This window comes from Pseudochaenichthys georgianus, chromosome 5, assembly GCF_902827115.2.
Source record: "Pseudochaenichthys georgianus chromosome 5, fPseGeo1.2, whole genome shotgun sequence".
NCBI lineage: Eukaryota > Metazoa > Chordata > Actinopteri > Perciformes > Channichthyidae > Pseudochaenichthys > Pseudochaenichthys georgianus.
Window position 1 is genome coordinate 32,848,445 of NC_047507.1, and position 19,284 is coordinate 32,867,728.

Sequence of the window (19,284 nt, forward strand, 5' to 3'; positions counted from 1 at the left end):
TGTGAGGCTTGTGAGTTGTGTAAACATTTCTCGACCACCATGCACACAGTAAACAATTGATCAAGGTTTCACTTTTAAGGCTTTTATTGTCATGTGTACATAGCTACAGTGTGAAAAATATTAAGTCACAGTGACAGGCTCCTCCAACAGTGCAACACAATAACACAGATAAAATAGTACAAGTAAATACAAATAAAATAGAATATAAAAGAAACAGAATATAATAGAAACAGTGCAGAATAGTCTATACAGATGTTTTTATCATGTATTTTCACTCCTTTTATCTGAGGAAAATAGTACTATTAATAGTTCCATGCAAACCTGTTAAAATGAGTAGAAAACTGCAATAATGTGGGTACTGCAGGATATTTAAAAAATAGTTTGTAATATTGGACGTTTTACATGATATAACATTAGTTGGTGACCCATATAACTTTTGATGCATGCAAATGATGCAGGAGGAGTCAGTGACTCAAACCACAATAGCATATAGAGAATACAACACACACATATATATATATATATATATATATATGTAGGTTGTGTCTTCTGAAACCGGGCTAACTGTACTCAACTACAGTAATACTGTATTTCTATAGTTGAGTGGTTTTGAGTAGTAAAACCTTAACCCTTTAACAAACAACAGCTTTTTGGTTTATGCATTACAATTTCAAACTGTACAGTCACACTTTGTTTGAACCTACAGAACCTAATTTTTAAATTCCACTGGAGTTTCCAAGGTTCACAGAAATAATGAATACGTCAGGCCAAAAGTCAGGGATCAGATGTTTGATATTGGATACAGGGAGATGGAATAAGATGTGTTACTAACCTTAAAGCTCTTACATGGGACTATATAAAGGTATTAATTGTATTGTGCAGTAAATTAAATAATGTAGCTATCCATGTGTTCAAGTGCACGTATATCATTTTACCACTAGAGGGTAGTACCCTGCTATAATAGAAAAACACATTTTTCTCCGCTCCACACTATCAACAGAGGTGGGAGTACTCAGATCTTGAGTAAAAGTAGAAGTACCAGAGTGTAGGAACATCTGTTACAAGTAAAAGTCCTGCATTCAAAATGTTGTAAGTAAAAGTACAACAGTATTAGCATCAAAATATACTTTAAGTATCAAAAGTAAAAGTACACATTATCCAAATTGGTCAATTTCAGAATAGTATATATTATGTTCGGAATATAAATATTGATGCATTAGTGTTCTCAAAGCTGGTAAAGGTGCAGCTAGTTTTAATGGCTGTGTGTACTGCAGGGCAGCTTGTGAATTTACTCCAGGTGGAACTAAAGTCGGATTTAACACTTGATTATATTTCAAATCATTAATCAAAATCTGTAAAGTAATTAAAGGTATTAAATAAATGTAGTAAAAAGTAAAAGTACACAATTTGCCTCTGAATTGTAGTAGAATATAAGTAGAAAGTAGCATAAAATGGAAATACACAAGTAAAGTGCAAGTACCTCAACATTGTAATTACAGTAAGTGCAGTACCTGAGTCAATCTACTTAGTTACTTCCCACCTCTGACTATCAATCAATACAAACTCATGTAATCCAGTACAGTAAGCTGAATACATATTGTCATCCCTGCATTGTTGTTGCATTAAGATAAGGTTATTCACTGTTCATTTTGTCAGTTTAAAGGATGAAAGGACAGATCAGGATTCAGTTGATGTTTTTTATTCACACAAAAATGAACGAGTAACATCATAGAGGCACTGGTGGTGATGATGCATCACAATGGAAACTTGTAATTCAAGACAATGTACTCAAGTAGAGTAGAGTTAACAGCCTCAGTAGTGACAGAGGGTATCGTTTAGTACAAGCTAAACTGAGCAGATCAACTCTCTTACAAAGAGAGAAAATAACTTTCAGATTGTTACTGTTGACACAACAGGGCATGATGATGGCAGAACAAAAACACTTCAAGACCCAACATGAGTCAATCATCTTTTACAGAGTAAAGAGTAAATCAAGCACATCAAAAAGAAGGCTACCAGAAAGTAGCAGATATTTGCCTAGTCATGTCACTGAATCAATGTTGATCCAAAATACATAGGACATAAAGGCAGGTGTGATAATTCTCACAAAATATTTGATCACATTTATAAAATAAAAGTGAATTTATGGTATTCATAGAATACAAAGTTGTGCTACACAATACGGCCTTTTTTTACTACAAGTAAGCAACATTTAAAAAAAATCACAAGCATCTTTTTTACTCTTTATAATAATATGTATGTTAATAACTTTTGACCAATATGGTCATCTCAGTTTGTCTGGTAGTAACTCCAGTCTGTAGGGGTCTACCACGGCCTCCAGGGGGCGCTGTTGACTGGACTCTTCTCTTTGGTGATGCTGGTCTGAACTGTGGAGCTCAGCAGAGAGAAGTCAGCCTCTCTCAGGTTCTTATCAGAGGAACACTGCATCTTGTTGACGTGGTTCAGCAGTCTTCTCTGGGACTGAGTCTTCCCCTGCTCTTTGGACAGGAAGTGTGTCACCTCTTGGACACACCTGGAGTAGCCCTGGTTGACAGCTGCTGAGTCCACATCTTGATTCTGCGGCTGCAGTCGTCTCAGGACACAAACTGTCATCTCCAGGATGTCTGCTTTCTCCAGCTTGGAGTCTGGCTGCTGTTTGAGGAACTCTGGACCCAGGAGAGACTTGATCTGCTCAATGCTGCTGTTGATTCGCTCTCTGCGTAACTTCTCCACCAGAGGCTTTCTGAGCTGCAGAAAGAAAAAGAAAGTCATTAATAATCTTATTCTGGAGTTTAATGGTAGCATGAACAAAGACAACGATTGAAGGACCATATTGAAATCTTCTTGAATCTTGAATTTACCTTGTGGGTCAGAGTGTGAGGCTCCTGAGAGTTGGTCATTGCTGCAGTGATTGTAGGTGCCATGTCTGGATCTCTGTGCTGTAGAGAGAATCTGATCTCTGCTGGCTTCATCCCTCCTATTTATAGTCCCACATCTCCATATGAATGTGTGGGTCTGGGTCTCACTGCACTTTCTCACAATCTCAACCAATCAGAGAGCTCAGAGAGACAATAAGAGATGCAGCACACTTAATGCTGTTGTGGCCCGGAGGACAAAGGTTAGATCCCAGGGGAACAGGTGGAGGACTGGGGGGGGGGGGGTGATGGAGAGAGACAATCTGGGAAAGTGGTGACCCTGTAGAGAGCAGATCTGCTGCCTGATGCTGGGATCAATGACTTTGACTGAGCACACGCTCATCATCTCATCATCTTACTATGTTTCTAAAACTGAACATGCATATATTTGTGGTTTTTTTTAAGCAGATGTTTTGAACACTGTCCATTGCATAAAATAATTCATCTTGCAGTTGTGGTCACACTAAACATGCTCATCATCACGTCACACGTGTGGAAGACTGACTCAGAGATTGTCCTGAACACTGAAAAACAACTTGAGACTTTTAAATATTTTCGCTTTTAATTCAAGAACCAGACCCTGATAAATTGATGATGTAAATAAATTTAAAAAAGTCCTGAAAACATGATCTTGAAAACAGTCTTTCATGTTAAAGTTAAGATATCTAAGATAAGATATAACAGGTCCCACACGTTTTAAAGCCCATCTTGCAAGAAATCCTGATTGGTACTAGTTCATACGAGCTCATATGTTGTGTTGATCACTCAGTAAAGCGGTCCAGATGAAACAGATGTGCCTTCTGTCTTGTGACAAGTTGCTCCAGTGAGTGAGGAGTCAGGCAGGGTTTCCCACAGACTGTGATAACTGCAGTACAAAAGCAGCTTGAATGCCTCACTGGTGGCTAGTGGCCCTTTGTTGCTGCAAAAGGCAGAATTTGGCGGCAAAACCCATCTGGAGGAACACAAAGACAGCGGTTGAGCTTAAACGTCTCCAAACGTGAATGGGGATTTGAATGCAATGTTGGTTTCAGGTAATTGACTGAAGAAATGGCCATTCATCTTTTTCATTGTTCTATAACAAAGTCCAACAAAAATACCTTCCCCGTTGTTTGTTAAAATTAGTCAACTTACTTTAAGTTTCTTAAATCACATTGAATTTAGAGAAAGTTATATAGTGTTTAAAAATGAAGTCTTTATATCTCTTGTAAAGGTGACATTGCATGGTAGTTTGGCATGTGTGAATGTAATAAATGAATAGATTCACATTAATATAATGACCTGATAATCAGAGGGGAAACGAAGTTGGCAAAGTTATAGAGTTTAGAACAGAAAAGAGACCGACTGTGAAAGAAATACAGAAAGGAATAAGGCGGGAAAAAGTGTGCCAACTCCCCTCGGAGAACAGTCAGGTGCTGGTGGGGTGCAGGATGCTAATCACACTGAACTGTGACTCTGCTCTCAAGGCTTTCCCACACTCTGTCCATTGACAGCGCTCCCACTCAACAATAGACATGTGCCTTGTTAAATGTTAATTCACCCCCACACAAGCAGCTCCCGGCTCCCCTGAGGGTAACGTTTGTTGTTTAGACACTCTTCAATTAGGAGACGAGAGCACGAGAAATACACACAAACATTTTGACTGGGAATGTAATCTAACAAGCAGTTAACTAAGTGTTGAGGTGCAAATATCATGGTTAAATAGAGATTCAAACCACATGTCTTAAAAAGCAGTACACAAACATTGAACAAGAGGTTTTTATCCATAGACTGTAATGTAATTGTAAGCTGATAAAAAACTGTTTTTCATGTTTGTACCAATGTACAATATTTGTCAACAGTTACAATTTCCCATTTAAAGACAGATTTTACAAAACTATATTGAGATTTAAAAATCTGAAAAGGGTTCGATGGCAAGTAGTTTAACACAAACAAGGAATTAGCTTTGTTGTAAAACACAGTAAGAGGAACTCAGTTGTAGAATAGGAGAACATATAGAACTATTGAACACAAAAAATTCAAAACGTTTTTAAATAAAAAAAAGAAAACAATTATTTTATAAGAAATGTAATTATACAAAAAATATTCAAAAAAGTAAGTACAACAAAAATATGACAAATTACAACAACAAATAAATGTGTGCATTATTCCAGAATTCAAATGAAAGAGCTATGCCATTTTAAAAGAGGTAGCATTGAACACATATGACAAATCAATAAAAGGAATGTGTATATTATATCTGTTATTTCTCTCATTTATTTAATGTATATTTTATCTATGCCCCATAAAACATGTTTTGAAAATGCTAAATAGATTTTAAAGATGGATACCATAATACTGTAGGACAATAACACATATGAACCCATTTTCTCTAGATTTCTTTTTAACAAACATCTTAAATTTAATTCTCACAGTGGCTCATTTCAAATGTTACAAACAGATACATATAAAACATGAAATAGTAAGGTTTAGTGAGTAAATAAGGTTCCGTAAAGAATGTCTGCCCCCCCTCGCAGACGTCTTTGTCTGATCTGCCTCTTTTGTCCCTCTGGGGCTCTGTGAGTGAGTTTTCCCTGCTTTCCCACACTCCGTCCATTCACGGCTTTGAAGAACAAAGGAAGTGTGTCTGGTTGCACATCACATTAATTATGGAGTCAGTTTACGAGCAGCGTCTCAGTGCTTTTGAATGGAAATTCCTGTCATCAAGACTCGTCATTACCAGGCTTTTGTAAAATGTCTATCAGGAATGCAGACATAAGGATTAATGAACATTCAAAAGCTATTTCGCCCCCCTCTTTTGGATTAATGTTTTCCTCTGCATTCCAGGCTGTTTATTATGACGGGGGGATAAATAGGGGGTCTATTCCTGAATTGATCAAGTGCTGGTTAGGAATTTGTAGTTAAACTTGTTTGTGAAATCCTGCAACCAAATTGTATATCAAATATGATCATGTTTTGATCTGGACAGGAATAAAAAAATTGGCTTGATCTGAACTATTTAAAAAGTTCCATTGCATCCAGGATAGTATTCATTTATTAATGTTTATGACTGCATTTGCAGATTAGGCAACATAAACAGACCAGCCTGATGGAAAAGAAACCAAGTAAGCAAGTGCTTTTGCATTGGATAATGTTCCATTAGATACATTTGTACATACTCAAATGTATGCATGTTCAGTTTCACAAGAATGTAACATGATTTCATTATCTTAATGATGAGCGTGTGCTCAGTCAAAGTCATTGATCCCAGCATCAGGCAGCAGATCTGCTCTCTACAGGGTCATCACTTTCCCAGATTCACACAGAGCTCTGTGAGTCTCTCTCCATCACCCCTCCCCCCCCCAGTCCTCCACCTGTTCCCCTGGGATCTAACCTTTGTCCCCCGGGCAATAAAACCATTCAGCGTGCGGCATCTCTCATTGTCTCTCTGAGCTCTCTGATTGGCTGAGACTGTGAGAAAGTGCAGTCAGACCCAGACCCACACATTCATATGGAGATGTGGGACTATAAATAGGAGGGATGAAGCCAGCAGAGATCAGATTCTCTCTACAGCACAGAGATCCAGACATGGCACCTACAATCACTGCAGCAATGACCAACTCTCAGGAGCCTCACACTCTGACCCACAAGGTAAATTCAAGATTCAAGTAGATTTCAATATTGTCCTTCAATCGTTGTCTTTGTTCATGCTACCACTAAACTCCAGAATAAGATTATTAATGACTTTCTTTTTCTTTCTGCAGCTCAGAAAGCCTCTGGTGGAGAAGTTACGCAGAGAGCGAATCAACAGCAGCATTGAGCAGATCAAGTCTCTCCTGGGTCCAGAGTTCCTCAAACAGCAGCCAGACTCCAAGCTGGAGAAAGCAGACATCCTGGAGATGACAGTTTGTGTCCTGAGACGACTGCAGCAGCAGAATCAAGATGTGGACTCAGCAGCTGTCAACCAGGGCTACTCCAGGTGTGTCCAAGAGGTGACACACTTCCTGTCCAAAGAGCAGGGGAAGACTCAGTCCCAGAGAAGACTGCTGAACCACGTCAACAAGATGCAGTGTTCCTCTGATAAGAACCTGAGAGAGGCTGACTTCTCTCTGCTGAGCTCCAGCTGCATAAAAAAGAAGAGTCCAGCCAGCGACTCCTCTGTCTGGAGGCCGTGGTAGACCCCTAAGAACTTGTACAAAAGTGACGCTTATGATTGAACCGAGCAAATACACTTGTACTCTTGGACTTTCTACTTCGCCTCTGTCTTCAGGTACTCTACTTTTGAAGAGTTTTTGCGTGTTTCTGCAATTTATTATTACCTTTTGCAAAGGTCACATTTTGTTTCTGTGATATTTGCAGGACAGCTACTATTTTCTATTTCGAAGGTAGTCGCTTATTTCAGGTGTTAGTCTGTGAAGTACAAATGATTGTTCCTACAGGGAATGCTTCTAATTGTCAGTTACACTGACGTATGTCTGTACTTTTTCTCCATCAAGGAGACGGTTAATCATGTTGCACATGTTTCTGACTTATATGTGATATTCACATACTCTGATTATTGAAATGACCTTTCTAAAATCTATTAACATTTTAATTGTCTGCATTTTTATCAGATCAATTTTGTGTGTTCATTGATAAAATGTGCTGCTTTATAACTCTGTGAGTTACAGCACACATACCTTCTATGAAGGGCATGTTTGGAATGTCTGAATGTATCTCTTTAAACCAAGTGATGCGCAATAAAACAATCACTAAAACAATGAAAAAACTGTTTCTCTCATTTTTATCACCATACATTTCGATTACTGAAAAAATAGTACCAGATCTGAAACCACTATATATGTATAATGTATTTTGAAAAAGGGCTTGTATAGAAAGCTGACAGACGAACAACACATCATGTCTCAGTCACATTTTGAAGCACTCCTCACCTGATCAGAGGGAAGCTTGTCTTTCTTAAACTCTAATCCACATCTTAAAAATGTGCCAGATAATGTAGACAGTGAGAGCTACTCAATATATCAGCTGTTAGGTCTCAGATCAACATAATGTGTCTCAGTGAGCTGTTGTAACTTTACAAACAGTTTCAGTATATGTTCACCATGTCTATGTAACTTCACTGGTGGGATGAACAGCTCCCTGTTAAAGGATATCAGTGGGAAACGTCTAACACATAAGGCTGCCTTTGATTATACACCGGACCGCGATGCGGTGAATACAAAGCGCATAGTATATGATTATTATCTACATTTTATTCACACTCATGATTTAGTGAACTGTCATTGTTCTTTATGCAAACATCTGAGCTCTTTTGTCCAGGTCCTTTAACGTAAAACCTGCCTGTACTTGTGTGGTGGTTGTTTGATGAAGAATTACTTCAATCGTTTGCTTATGCCTGATGTAAAGTAGTCATAGTACCATTGATACATTCTGGCACATCCGATTCCAGATAAGGTTAATGCATGGTGCAATATTGAAGCGACAAACCCATGAATGCATCAATCATTATAATATTATACGTTAAAATATATGGTGATTAAATGGGCTGTTTTGCATAACGAGTACTTTTACTTTTGGTGTTTAAACTTGTTTTGGTTGCTAATACTTTTATAACTTGTTTACTTAGGTACAATTTTTAATGCAGGACTTGTACTTGTATCTGTGTATTTTTATACTGTAGTATTGCTACTCCTACTTAAGAAAATAGTCTGTGTACTTCTTCCACTTCTGGTACTACTACAATATATTGCAGGTAACTTCACTAAACGTAGTACTTTATCATTTATTTGTTGATTATATAGTGTGTAATACATTTGGATTTGCAAAAAATAATTCTGTTTGGGAAAAGTCAAATGTTTACTCAGAAATGTAACAGCAGGGAAGCAGAAAATGAGAATAGGGAATTGAATTGCAAGTACCTAAATATTGCACTATAGTAAAGTATTTGCGTACTTCATTTCTCCACTAGTGGGGTGACAGTTAACGGATGGCCTGTCATGAAGCACTCAATGCTTCTTGTGTTTAAAAAGCGCTGATTGAATTATGAAAGATAAAATGACAAAATATGACTATTCTGTTTAAGCTCTGACCATGAACAGCGTAAACGATGTATTCCCAAATGCATTGAAACAAGATGACAAGAAAATTATTGAATTTCTTACATATTTATTATTCTGAAGTCTGCAAAAGCAACAAAACACATTTCAATCCACTTTGGATGAATACAAATAATAATGAATAAAATCAAACATGCATACATGGCATACACAAAGCAATAACAAATCCCTTTTCAGAAGAAAGGCTGGTGTTCGATACAATATACCTTGAAACAAGGCAGTAAGACACTGTAAGCAAACTGCAATAGCACAATATTAGCCTGTATGTCATTTTCACAGGAAGAATAGGTTAATATCGCTCAGATGGGCTTAAAATGTTAAGCAGATTTTACTGCAGTTAAACAATATATCTGAAGATTAAGTTAAATCCTTTAAAACATGTTGGTCTTAACTAAATCATTCTTAGTTAAAGACTGGAATCATAATCCGTAGTCCTAAAACAACTACAACCACGAGATAAATAAATTCCACAATAGCAGCAAAACATGTTTTAACAAGTTAGCTACGGACTCTTCTTCTCCCTCAGTGACCTCTTCACCTCTGAATCCAATTGTCTTTCTTTCTTCCTCTGGCTTCTGTTGAAGCAACAATAAAATAATAGTATACTCTGTTCTGCTCATCATAAAGCACATAAGGCATTTCTCTAAAATGATCAGATGCAGCTGGCGTTCACAAATCAACAAACTGTCATTATTTAAAGGCAGCTTTGGTGATTTTCTCAAGTCCATTTCTCATTGTCTTTAAAAGCACAGTGGAGTCAGGTCATCCTCTTCTTCAGGAAACAGACGTAAAATATCCCTTGAATATTTGGAGTAGCCGTTGTGTGTGAGCAGGGCTTTCCTCAGTGTGAGCAGGGACTTGGTCTTCTCCAGGATGTCTGCGACAGGGATGCCGTTCTGCAGGTGCTCTGCAATCAGAGCCTTCAGCTTCTCCACCCCGGTGCTGCATTTCCTCTCCAGCATGTTGAGTTTACACCTGAGAGAGGCACAATCATGGAGTTTAGTCAAATGAACTTATTGAAATAAAAACATATACAGAAATGAAACAACATATTTGTTATTGAGAGTTTGATGTATTGGAGCTTTGGCTTACCTAAAGAGCTGTTCCTTTACGCTGTCTTGAAAAGCGAGGTCTGCGTAGAGAGCCATTTCTAGGTTTTGCTTCGTGTGTTGAGAAGGTCTGTTGTTGCTTGAGAAGGTTCGGAGGACGTTTCTGGTGACATCTGCGTCTGCTGCTCTGCATTTATGCTGTTCATCCTGCGCTCTTTGGGCTCTTTCAGCCAATCAGGAGGCTCAGGGTTCATGACAATAGAGTGAATTTAATGCCTGTCACACAGAACAGGTGGGATGCTTTATCTTTATGCCATACATCAGAGAGGTCAGTGGGAAAATGTTTTTTCTGAGGTATACACGGCAACAATTTTGAATTTTGAAACTGATTCTAATTTGAAATGGCCAAGACCAATCTAGTCTGGGAAGTAATTTTTTTCAGGATGTACACTTTTTCAGTTATACTAAACAATAATGTCTCCATTGCATCAGCAAATACTATAAGGCGATGACAAAAGATATACAGTATGAAGGATGAATTTCCCCTCTTTCATTGAAAGGTCATTAAAAATTAACTGTTAATATAAATGTTACTGAACAAATGTGTCTAATTACATCAGCAAATAAAATGTTAAATAAACACAGTACCATATAATTAAACACAGTCTTTAAAAAGAACCTAATAGCTGCAAACATTTTATACAATTATATATTTTCCAAATCTCTCTGAGTTACATATAAAGCAGATGGCTGATCTGTGAAGTGGATTTCACTTGAAGAAAACGTCTATTAACCTCTGTAAATAAAATAAACTAGAATACCATATAACTAAATCAATCTTTAAAAATATATCTCAAATCTGTAATAATGTTTGAAATGTATATTTTCTGACTGTGTGTGTCTCCACAGTGAGTTAGAGCTAAAGCAGATGGTTTGTGTGTGAAGTGACTTTCCGCCTGAGAACCGTCCCCAGGCTTTGTGGAGCAGACACACTTCCATTGTGTGAGCAGCTGAGCAGCCTGCATTCAGAAGTGTGGGAAGCCGTGTGTCGCTGCGGCTCCAAGCTCCAGAGCGAGAGGAGGGCGTGTGACCGGGGCACGTCCAGCCCTGTGCAGGCCGCTCAGAGGAGGGGGGGGGGGAACCTGAGCCCCTCACAGACAGCAGACCGACACACAGACAGATGGAGGAGATAAGCAGGAAGGTAAACCCACCTACACGTATTTACAGCTTGCAGTTGTTTTAGTGTGCTAGAATAATTAACACAAACAGCATTTAATAAAGCTTTATTTCAGGAAGAAAAAAAAACAAACAACCCTCTCAGTTTGTGGCCCTTAATTGTGGAATGGTTGTCCATTGACAAATAGATTTCCCCCCTCCATTTATTCCTGTTTAAAACCCCATCTTTATTATCACCAAAAGACAAGACAAGGTAAACACGTTGTAGCCTGATAAATCAATTGTTCCAGCAGTTCATGAGTAAAAAAAGAAAAGGAAAATGTATTTTTAAGGGGAAAATAGAAATGTAACAGGACAGAAAAAACAAGACAAAAATGGATATAACATAGCATAACATACAGCTATATACAGTACGTTAGGATGATTGCACCTATCAGGTGTAGCATGTACCTACAAATAATGCGTCAATTTACAATTGCACATTGTTAAGAGAGCTCTGACACACATTTTGCTTGTTTGTATTTTGAATTTAGTTGTTTGTGAAGTGTGATTTGTGTTGTGATATTATAAAAATGTTTTATTTACTAAAATTCTTCGGAAATACCCAGATATAACTGTCCCCTAATCCACTCATCAACAGAAAGGGGACTCACATTTTGTGTGAATCACTTTTTGTCTTTTATCAATATTTGTCGGATAATCAAAATGAACTTTTAAAGAAGTACAATCTGAATTGATGACAGGTAGCATCTAAATGTACCATCAACTCTACACATAACTGACATATCACATGTGGTCCAGTGGGTGTATTTAGTAGGAAGGCTGTAAGCTGCAGAGATCAATTAGTCAAACAACACCCAACACACCCCAACACACCACCCCATGATACACCCAGTGTGTGTGTGTGTGTGTGTGTGTGTGTGTGTGTGTGTGTGTGTGTGTGTACGCGCGCGTGTGTGTGTGTGTTTAATACTCCATTTGCTTTGGTTTGATGGTGGTTGACGGCACTGATAAACTGGTTAACATACTCATTCTCATTGTTATTGAGATGGTTAATTGGAATTAAAAATGCTGAAATTAAGTTCATTTTTCATGTAAGAAATATCTTATCTAAATAACTCAATACAAATAATATAAATATTAGTATTATTAAAGTGTTATTCATAGGCTATGCGCTATATGTTTGTTTAAGTGAGTTAAGAAACATTAAAGGACGTCAAAAACAGTTTTATGTGTCTCTTAGTTTTATGTATCTCTCTTGCAGATGTTGTAAAAGAAGGGGATTTGGGGGTCTTATATAAGGTAATGTATTGTAATGGGGACAATATGTAATTGCAGCATAAGTGTCAAAGAGTGAAGAGTGACTTCCCTAATCTGAATTATAAAAATACATTTGAATGGATGCATAGAAAACATTAAACAAATTATTCTAAGATGATCAAAGAGCAATAAGACGAAACAACTTGAGAAGACACTATTTGAAATTAAATGATGTTTATTCAAAAAGCAAAAGGAGCTACAACAAGCATGAAAGCTCAAAATAGAGGTGATGATACATCACAACCACAACTTGTAGATCTCCACAAGACACTGTACTCACGCAGAGTAGAGGAACAACTGTTTTTATAAAAGACAAACACACTTGAAGACATTAGAAACTGTTAATTTAAAACAAAAACTCTTTGCTCTTAATAAATAAAAGCAAAACAGTAGAGACTGACCTTAAAACAGATCAGAATGTTAATATCACAATGTGATGAATGTTGACTGCTAAATACATGAATGTTCAAAGAAGACAACATGACAGTCACTGGAAAATGGTGACAGTGAGACATTAAGCAAACCTTTAAGACAAAAGTATACATAATTTGATTTAACAACAGATCAGTTTTTATAAATCAGAAGTCCAACACGACAATATCCATGAAAAGAACAGTTACCATTTCTGATAAAAATTATCAATAACAATCAAAAGATTACATTATGTAATCATAGCACTGTAATCTACCAACACATGAAGTACAGTGAGATTGAATAATAATTGCAGATGCAATCAGATTTGGTTCATGCAACATGCATGACAAGATGTTCTCTTTCTTAAATTGAAAGATATAGTTGCTGTCATTTCCTCAGGACATGTCATCTTGCATAAAGAAAATGAACAAAAACAACCTTCTGTACAAACAGAAGAACAAGTCCTTAGTATTTCAGAATTCAGAAGAATTCACTTCCAGTAACCTTTGACCAATATGGTCATCTCAGTTTGTCTGGTAGTAACTCCAGTCTGTAGAGGTCTACCACGGCCTCCAGGGGGCGCTGTTGACTGGACTCTTCTCTTTGGTGATGCTGGTCTGGACTGTGGAGCTCAGCAGAGAGAAGTCAGCCTCTCTCAGGTTCTTATGAGAGGAACACTGCATCTTGTTGACGTGGTTCAGCAGTCTTCTCTGCTTTTCATTCTGCTGCTGCAGTCGTCTCAGGACACAAACTGTCATCTCCAGGATGTCTGCTTTCTCCAGCTTGGAGTCTGGCTGCTGTTTGAGGAACTCTGGACCCAGGAGAGACTTGATCTGCTCAATGCTGCTGTTGATTCGCTCTCTGCGTAACTTCTCCACCAGAGGCTTTCTGAGCTGCAGAAAGAAAAAGAAAGTCATTAATAATCTTATTCTGGAGTTTAGGTTTGGCATAAACAAACACAACATCTGAATGCCAATATTTATATCTTGTTGAATCTTGAATTTACCTTGTGGGTCAGAGTGTGAGGCTCCTGAGAGTTGGTCATTGCTGCAGTGATTGTAGGTGCCATGTCTGGATCTCTGTGCTGTAGAGAGAATCTGATCTCTGCTGGCTTCATCCCTCCTATTTATAGTCCCACATCTCCATATGAATGTGTGGGTCTGGGTCTGACTGCACTTTCTCACAGTCTCAGCCAATCACAAAGCTCAGAGAGACAAAGAGATGTGGAGCAGACGAGCTGCAACATGCAGTTATTGCATGCCCGGGGGACAATGGTTAGATCCCAGGGGAACAGTTGGGGGACTGGGGGGGTGATGGAGAGAGACTCACAGAGCTCTGCGTGAATCTGGGAAAGTGGTGACCCTGTAGAGAGCAGATCTGCTGCCTGATGCTGGGATCAATGACTTTGATGAGCATGCTCATCATCTCGTCACACACAAGATAGAGAAATACAATTTATCGTGTAATGTAGGTATTTCATGTACCAAAAAATAATTGTGATACTGTCAATGTATTAGAGTGTAGGATGTTTCCCGGGGGGGGGGGGGGGGGGGGGGGCAGCTGTTTCCTGAAGTGTGCCAAATCCCTTTTGAGAATTACTTGGCTGCTGGTGGGATGGTCATTAACAACCAACTCTGCCATCCAGAGCTTTTCCCACACTCCGTCTATTATAGCATAAAATAGGCATGTGGCCCTTTACAAATGGGCGTTTTGATGATCCTGTCCCCAAGCAGTGCACCACCAATTGAAAAAGGTGGGGCCCCACTAAAATAATTACCCATATTGTTGAAGTGGGTAAAAAGCAATATATTCAAATCGAAATTATTTTATTTACATTTCACACATATCATTTATTTAATACAATTGTTAAAAGCTTCCTATTTTAGTGTTACTTTATTGGGTGAATATCAAAGCAAAACGTTTTATTTGTCACTTTGTTTATTCAGGGAATTAGGAATGTGACAGGAAGTGGACACCGGTTGATGACGCTGCATGTCTCACGGGCCAACATTAGGAAAGGCTAAAAAATGGGTGAACAATTAATATTAGAAGAAGTAGTGTTGCAAACGATTTTTTTTAACGAAAAGTACATGGGAGGCTATAGTACAGCACACGAGGAAATATAAGAGGTAGAGTCAGATGTAAAATGTTAATTAAGCCACTGCGAAGGAGAAGCTAACATATCATCTGTTACAATTAATTAATTAATGCTTAATGTCTTTCATTTCTTTTTTGTAAAGCACTTTGAATTACCCTGCGTCGAAAAGTACTATATAAATAAACTTGCCTTGCCTTGCCTTACACAATAAATAAGATGGTCTTTATTACTTTTGTGAAACAAACTTGTTATCAGTAGTTGGCAGGACAGGAAGTTAAATGTAAGAGGAGAAAGCACGTAAAGGTGGCCAAGTAGTTAGCAAAGAACCGTACGTAACGTACCCGTAACGTACGGTACTGTTAGCACGGCTCATCCATAACCGGAAGACTGCATTTGCTGCTGTATGTCGGGACTGTCTGGACTCCTACCACCATACAGATGTTTTTGGACAAACACACTAAAATAAGTGTCTCTAAAACTTTTCTCTTTCCGATATAAAATGGAGAAGAACAGCTCCTACCGTTAACGGATTTAACGAACATCTTCACTGAACTTCATGAACCAAACCGGCATGACGCAGTGACCTTTGAGAGGAACCGAGCCAACAGGTGCAGCTGTGGCTGAAGGATATTATGCGAAGTTCGTCCCTTTTTCACTGGTAACTGTAAACGGCTTTTTTCCATTTTCTTTTACCACAAAATTGTCCTGGGCTTTTACATTATATTATTTACTTTTTACATTGCCCTCAACTGTTTTGCAGCTCTTTCAAAAATGTTGCTATCCATGGTTTGGATTAATGACTAAACTATTAATGGTGGAAACATTATTCAGATCTTTTAGGAAAGTGAGGGTGTGACAAACTGCAAACTTAACAGTAACTAAAGCTATCAGAAGGATGCTGTGTAATACACAATACAAGATTTGCCTCTAGGATGTAGTGGAGAGGAGTGTAAAGCTATATCAAATGGAAAGGTATGTCGACTAAAAGTGCATTGAATTGTGTGCAGTAATATAGTAAATGTACTTAATTACTTAAGACAGATATCTCTTGCAAATGCGGGCGAAAAGGGATTTGTTTTCTGAGGTATGTTGGTAACTTATTTAATTGTTAATCATAAAATAGTTATTCAGTAACACTATCTGTATTCTTCGTTGGCTATACATTTCATTCAAGGCTCGCTGATCCAGATTGTTCTGTCTTACACAGCCTGTTACTTAGCATATTAATAAACTGTGTGCAGTTCAGTCTTCTACTGTTAACTATCTTAGGGTTCCAATTATAAAACAGATATAGTGTTAAGTAAAATGAATTAACTTTTTAGGTAAACCAACATAATATATTTCTTAGAAACTTTTTCAAAAAACAAAACACTCCCAAGATTGAAATGGTTTAAAAACATAGTAATGCTGCTGATTTCTACTATCAGATGGGCAGTTACAACCAAAGGCGTAATACAAAACAAGGTTTTAATTGTAAGAGTCAGTATGTCTTTTAGTCTATGTGCCTTCAGGGCAAAGGTCTAGATCTATTGTCCCACAGGGCTCTGTGAGTGAGTTTCCTCTGTTTTCCCACACTCTGTCCTTTCAATTGAGAAACAAAATAAGCGTGTCTTATTATCCATCCCTTAAGATACAATATCTGACCTCAAAAGAGAACAATTGTTTACTTTAAAGTTTTCACATTGAAACACCTAAACGGATATTAGTGGCCAAAAGAATGTAGCATCATCAACAGTGTTTTTGAAATTAACTTTTTGTTAATTAGTTTGATGGTTTAACTGATTCCATATAGATTAACAAAACATTGATTACTCCTTGTAGTCACCTTTTTAACAGGTTTGTAATGGACAAACAATGAACTGTTTGTGCTAAATTGTATCATGATTTGTCGATTAAAGGTAGAAGTGATGATGGAGAGGGACCTCTATTAATTATTGTACGATGAAAGTTAAGAACATGAGACAATGCAAAACTTTTAACTGGCAGTGTTTGTTTATTCAACAATGCACAATGAGCAACATAAAGAATGACAGCTCCATTTAGAGGTGATGATACATCACAACAACAACAACAACTTGTAGATTTCTACAAGACACTGTACTCACACAGAGTAGAGGAAGAACCGTCTTTACAAAAGACCAAAGATGAAGAGTGTTTGAGCACACAGTGCTCACTTTCAAGATACTTTTTCCAAATGAATTAATAACATTTACACTTAAAAATAGCTAAAAGAAACCTTACAACAGGTCACATCATTATTAATAACCAAAAAGTAAATTCATTATTACAATTAATAAGAATAACATAGACACTGGAAAACTGAAGCAGTGTGACATTAATAAAGCCTTAAAAAAAGGGTAATTCAAAGGAGGAACATATTGATCTTAACATATCATTATTAAACAATCACAGAAAGTGAGGGAATGTCCATAAATAGGACAGATTAGATTTGCGATCAAATTATCAATAAGAATTAAAAAGTAAAAAATATCACCATTATACTGTATCCCAAAACTTGCAATGAATAGTGTACCAGCAACACTAGGATATTGAACATATCTTTAAGGAAAGGCTTTTGATGAAAATGATCAGTTACTATTTCAAATCAAATAAACAGACGTACATACAAACTGTATTTGGCCGATACATTAAGTACAGTGATGCATAATAATGATTGCAGATGCAATCAGATTTAGTTCATGCAACATGCACGAGAACATGTTCTCTTTCTTAAAATGAAAGACATAGTTGCTCTGATTTCCTCAGGAAATGTAATCTTAATAAGGAAAACCAACAAAAACAACCTTCTGTACAAACAGAAGAACAAGTTCTTAGTATTTCAGAATTCAGAAGAATTCACTTCCAGTAACCTTTGACCAATATGGTCATCTCAGTTTGTCTGGTAGTAACTCCAGTCTGTAGGGGTCTACCACGGCCTCCAGGAGGCACTGTTGACTGGACTCTTCTCTTTGGTGATGCTGGTCTGGACTGTGGAGCTCAGCAGAGAGAAGTCAGCCTCTCTCAGGTTCTTATCAGAGGAACACTGCATCTTGTTGACGTGGTTCAGCAGTCTTCTCTGGGACTGAGTCTTCCCCTGCTCTTTGGACAGGAAGTGTGTCACCTCTTGGACACACCTGGAGTAGCCCTGGTTGACAGCTGCTGAGTCCACATCTTGATTCTGCTGCTGCAGTCGTCTCAGGACACAAACTGTCATCTCCAGGATGTCTGCTTTCTCCAGCTTGGAGTCTGGCTGCTGTTTGAGGAACTCTGGACCCAGGAGAGACTTGATCTGCTCAATGCTGCTGTTGATTCGCTCTCTGCGTAACTTCTCCACCAGAGGCTTTCTGAGCTGCAGAAAGAAAAAGAAAGTCATTAATAATCTTATTCTGGAGTTTAGTGGTAGCATGAACAAAGACAACGATTGAAGGACAATATTGAAATCTACTTGAATCTTGAATTTACCTTGTGGGTCAGAGTGTGAGGCTCCTGAGAGTTGGTCATTGCTGCAGTGATTGTAGGTGCCATGTCTGGATCTCTGTGCTGTAGAGAGAATCTGATCTCTGCTGGCTTCATCCCTCCTATTTATAGTCCCACATCTCCATATGAATGTGTGGGTCTGGGTCTGACTGCACTTTCTCACAGTCTCAGCCAATCAGAGAGCAAGTTGGGACAATAATGGATGCAGCACACTTAATGCTCTTATTGCCCCAAGGGACAATGGTTAGATCCCAGGGGAACAGGTGGGGGACTGGGGGGGTGAAGGAGAGAGACTCACAGAGCTCTGTGTGAATCTGGGAAAGTGGTGACCCTGTAGAGAGCAGATCTGCTGCCTGATGCTGGGATCAATGACTTTGACTGAGCACACGCTCATCATCTCATCACACACGTTTGATACCGACATTGAATTGCTGGATTTAAAGTACTGTGTAACTTACATTTAACTACAATAAGTATTCAGAAATGTTTTCCTTCAAAACCTTTTTAGCTTTTTTTACATTTTTTTTTACCTTTTTTATTCTTAACCAAATCAAATATAATCATCATTAAAAACAATTACCCTATTTTTCTCCAACTTTGAAAATAAATCGAAAATATATCTTATAAATGTTATTCTTACATGTGATGAAAAATATTCACATTTCCATTCTATATTCAAATGTTAAGGACAACTGACATGCTTATCTCCAGATGGAGCACACTCTCTTGACTTGTGTGGGTAG

General features: G+C 37.9%; 4 protein-coding genes across 4 annotated transcripts; 1 reads left to right on the top strand and 3 right to left on the bottom strand.

The window, feature by feature from the left end:
* Window positions 1-2,316: 2,316 nt before the first annotated feature.
* On the bottom strand, window positions 2,317-2,972 carry LOC117446625 (transcription factor HES-5-like). Its single transcript, XM_034082923.2, has 2 exons — window positions 2,862-2,972; window positions 2,317-2,748 (listed from the first exon to the last, which is right to left on the bottom strand). Exons 1-2 carry the CDS (start codon window positions 2,970-2,972, stop codon window positions 2,326-2,328), a joined length of 534 nt encoding a protein of 177 aa, XP_033938814.1. The 3' UTR covers window positions 2,317-2,325.
* A 3,459-nt stretch (window positions 2,973-6,431) lies between these two features.
* On the top strand, window positions 6,432-7,576 carry LOC117446630 (transcription factor HES-5-like). Its single transcript, XM_034082928.2, has 2 exons — window positions 6,432-6,542; window positions 6,656-7,576. The coding sequence occupies exons 1-2, from the start codon at window positions 6,432-6,434 to the stop codon at window positions 7,067-7,069; spliced, it is 525 nt and encodes a 174-aa protein (XP_033938819.1). The 3' UTR covers window positions 7,070-7,576.
* Window positions 7,577-12,796: 5,220 nt separating this feature from the next.
* On the bottom strand, window positions 12,797-14,076 carry LOC117446633 (transcription factor HES-5-like). Its single transcript, XM_034082931.1, has 2 exons — window positions 13,973-14,076; window positions 12,797-13,859 (listed from the first exon to the last, which is right to left on the bottom strand). Exons 1-2 carry the CDS (start codon window positions 14,033-14,035, stop codon window positions 13,527-13,529), a joined length of 396 nt encoding a protein of 131 aa, XP_033938822.1. The 5' UTR covers window positions 14,036-14,076; the 3' UTR covers window positions 12,797-13,526.
* Window positions 14,077-17,899: 3,823 nt separating this feature from the next.
* LOC117446627 (transcription factor HES-5-like) lies at window positions 17,900-18,685 on the bottom strand. The gene is made up of 2 exons (XM_034082924.2): window positions 18,527-18,685; window positions 17,900-18,413 (listed from the first exon to the last, which is right to left on the bottom strand). Exons 1-2 carry the CDS (start codon window positions 18,635-18,637, stop codon window positions 17,991-17,993), a joined length of 534 nt encoding a protein of 177 aa, XP_033938815.1. The 5' UTR covers window positions 18,638-18,685; the 3' UTR covers window positions 17,900-17,990.
* Window positions 18,686-19,284: the final 599 nt, after the last annotated feature.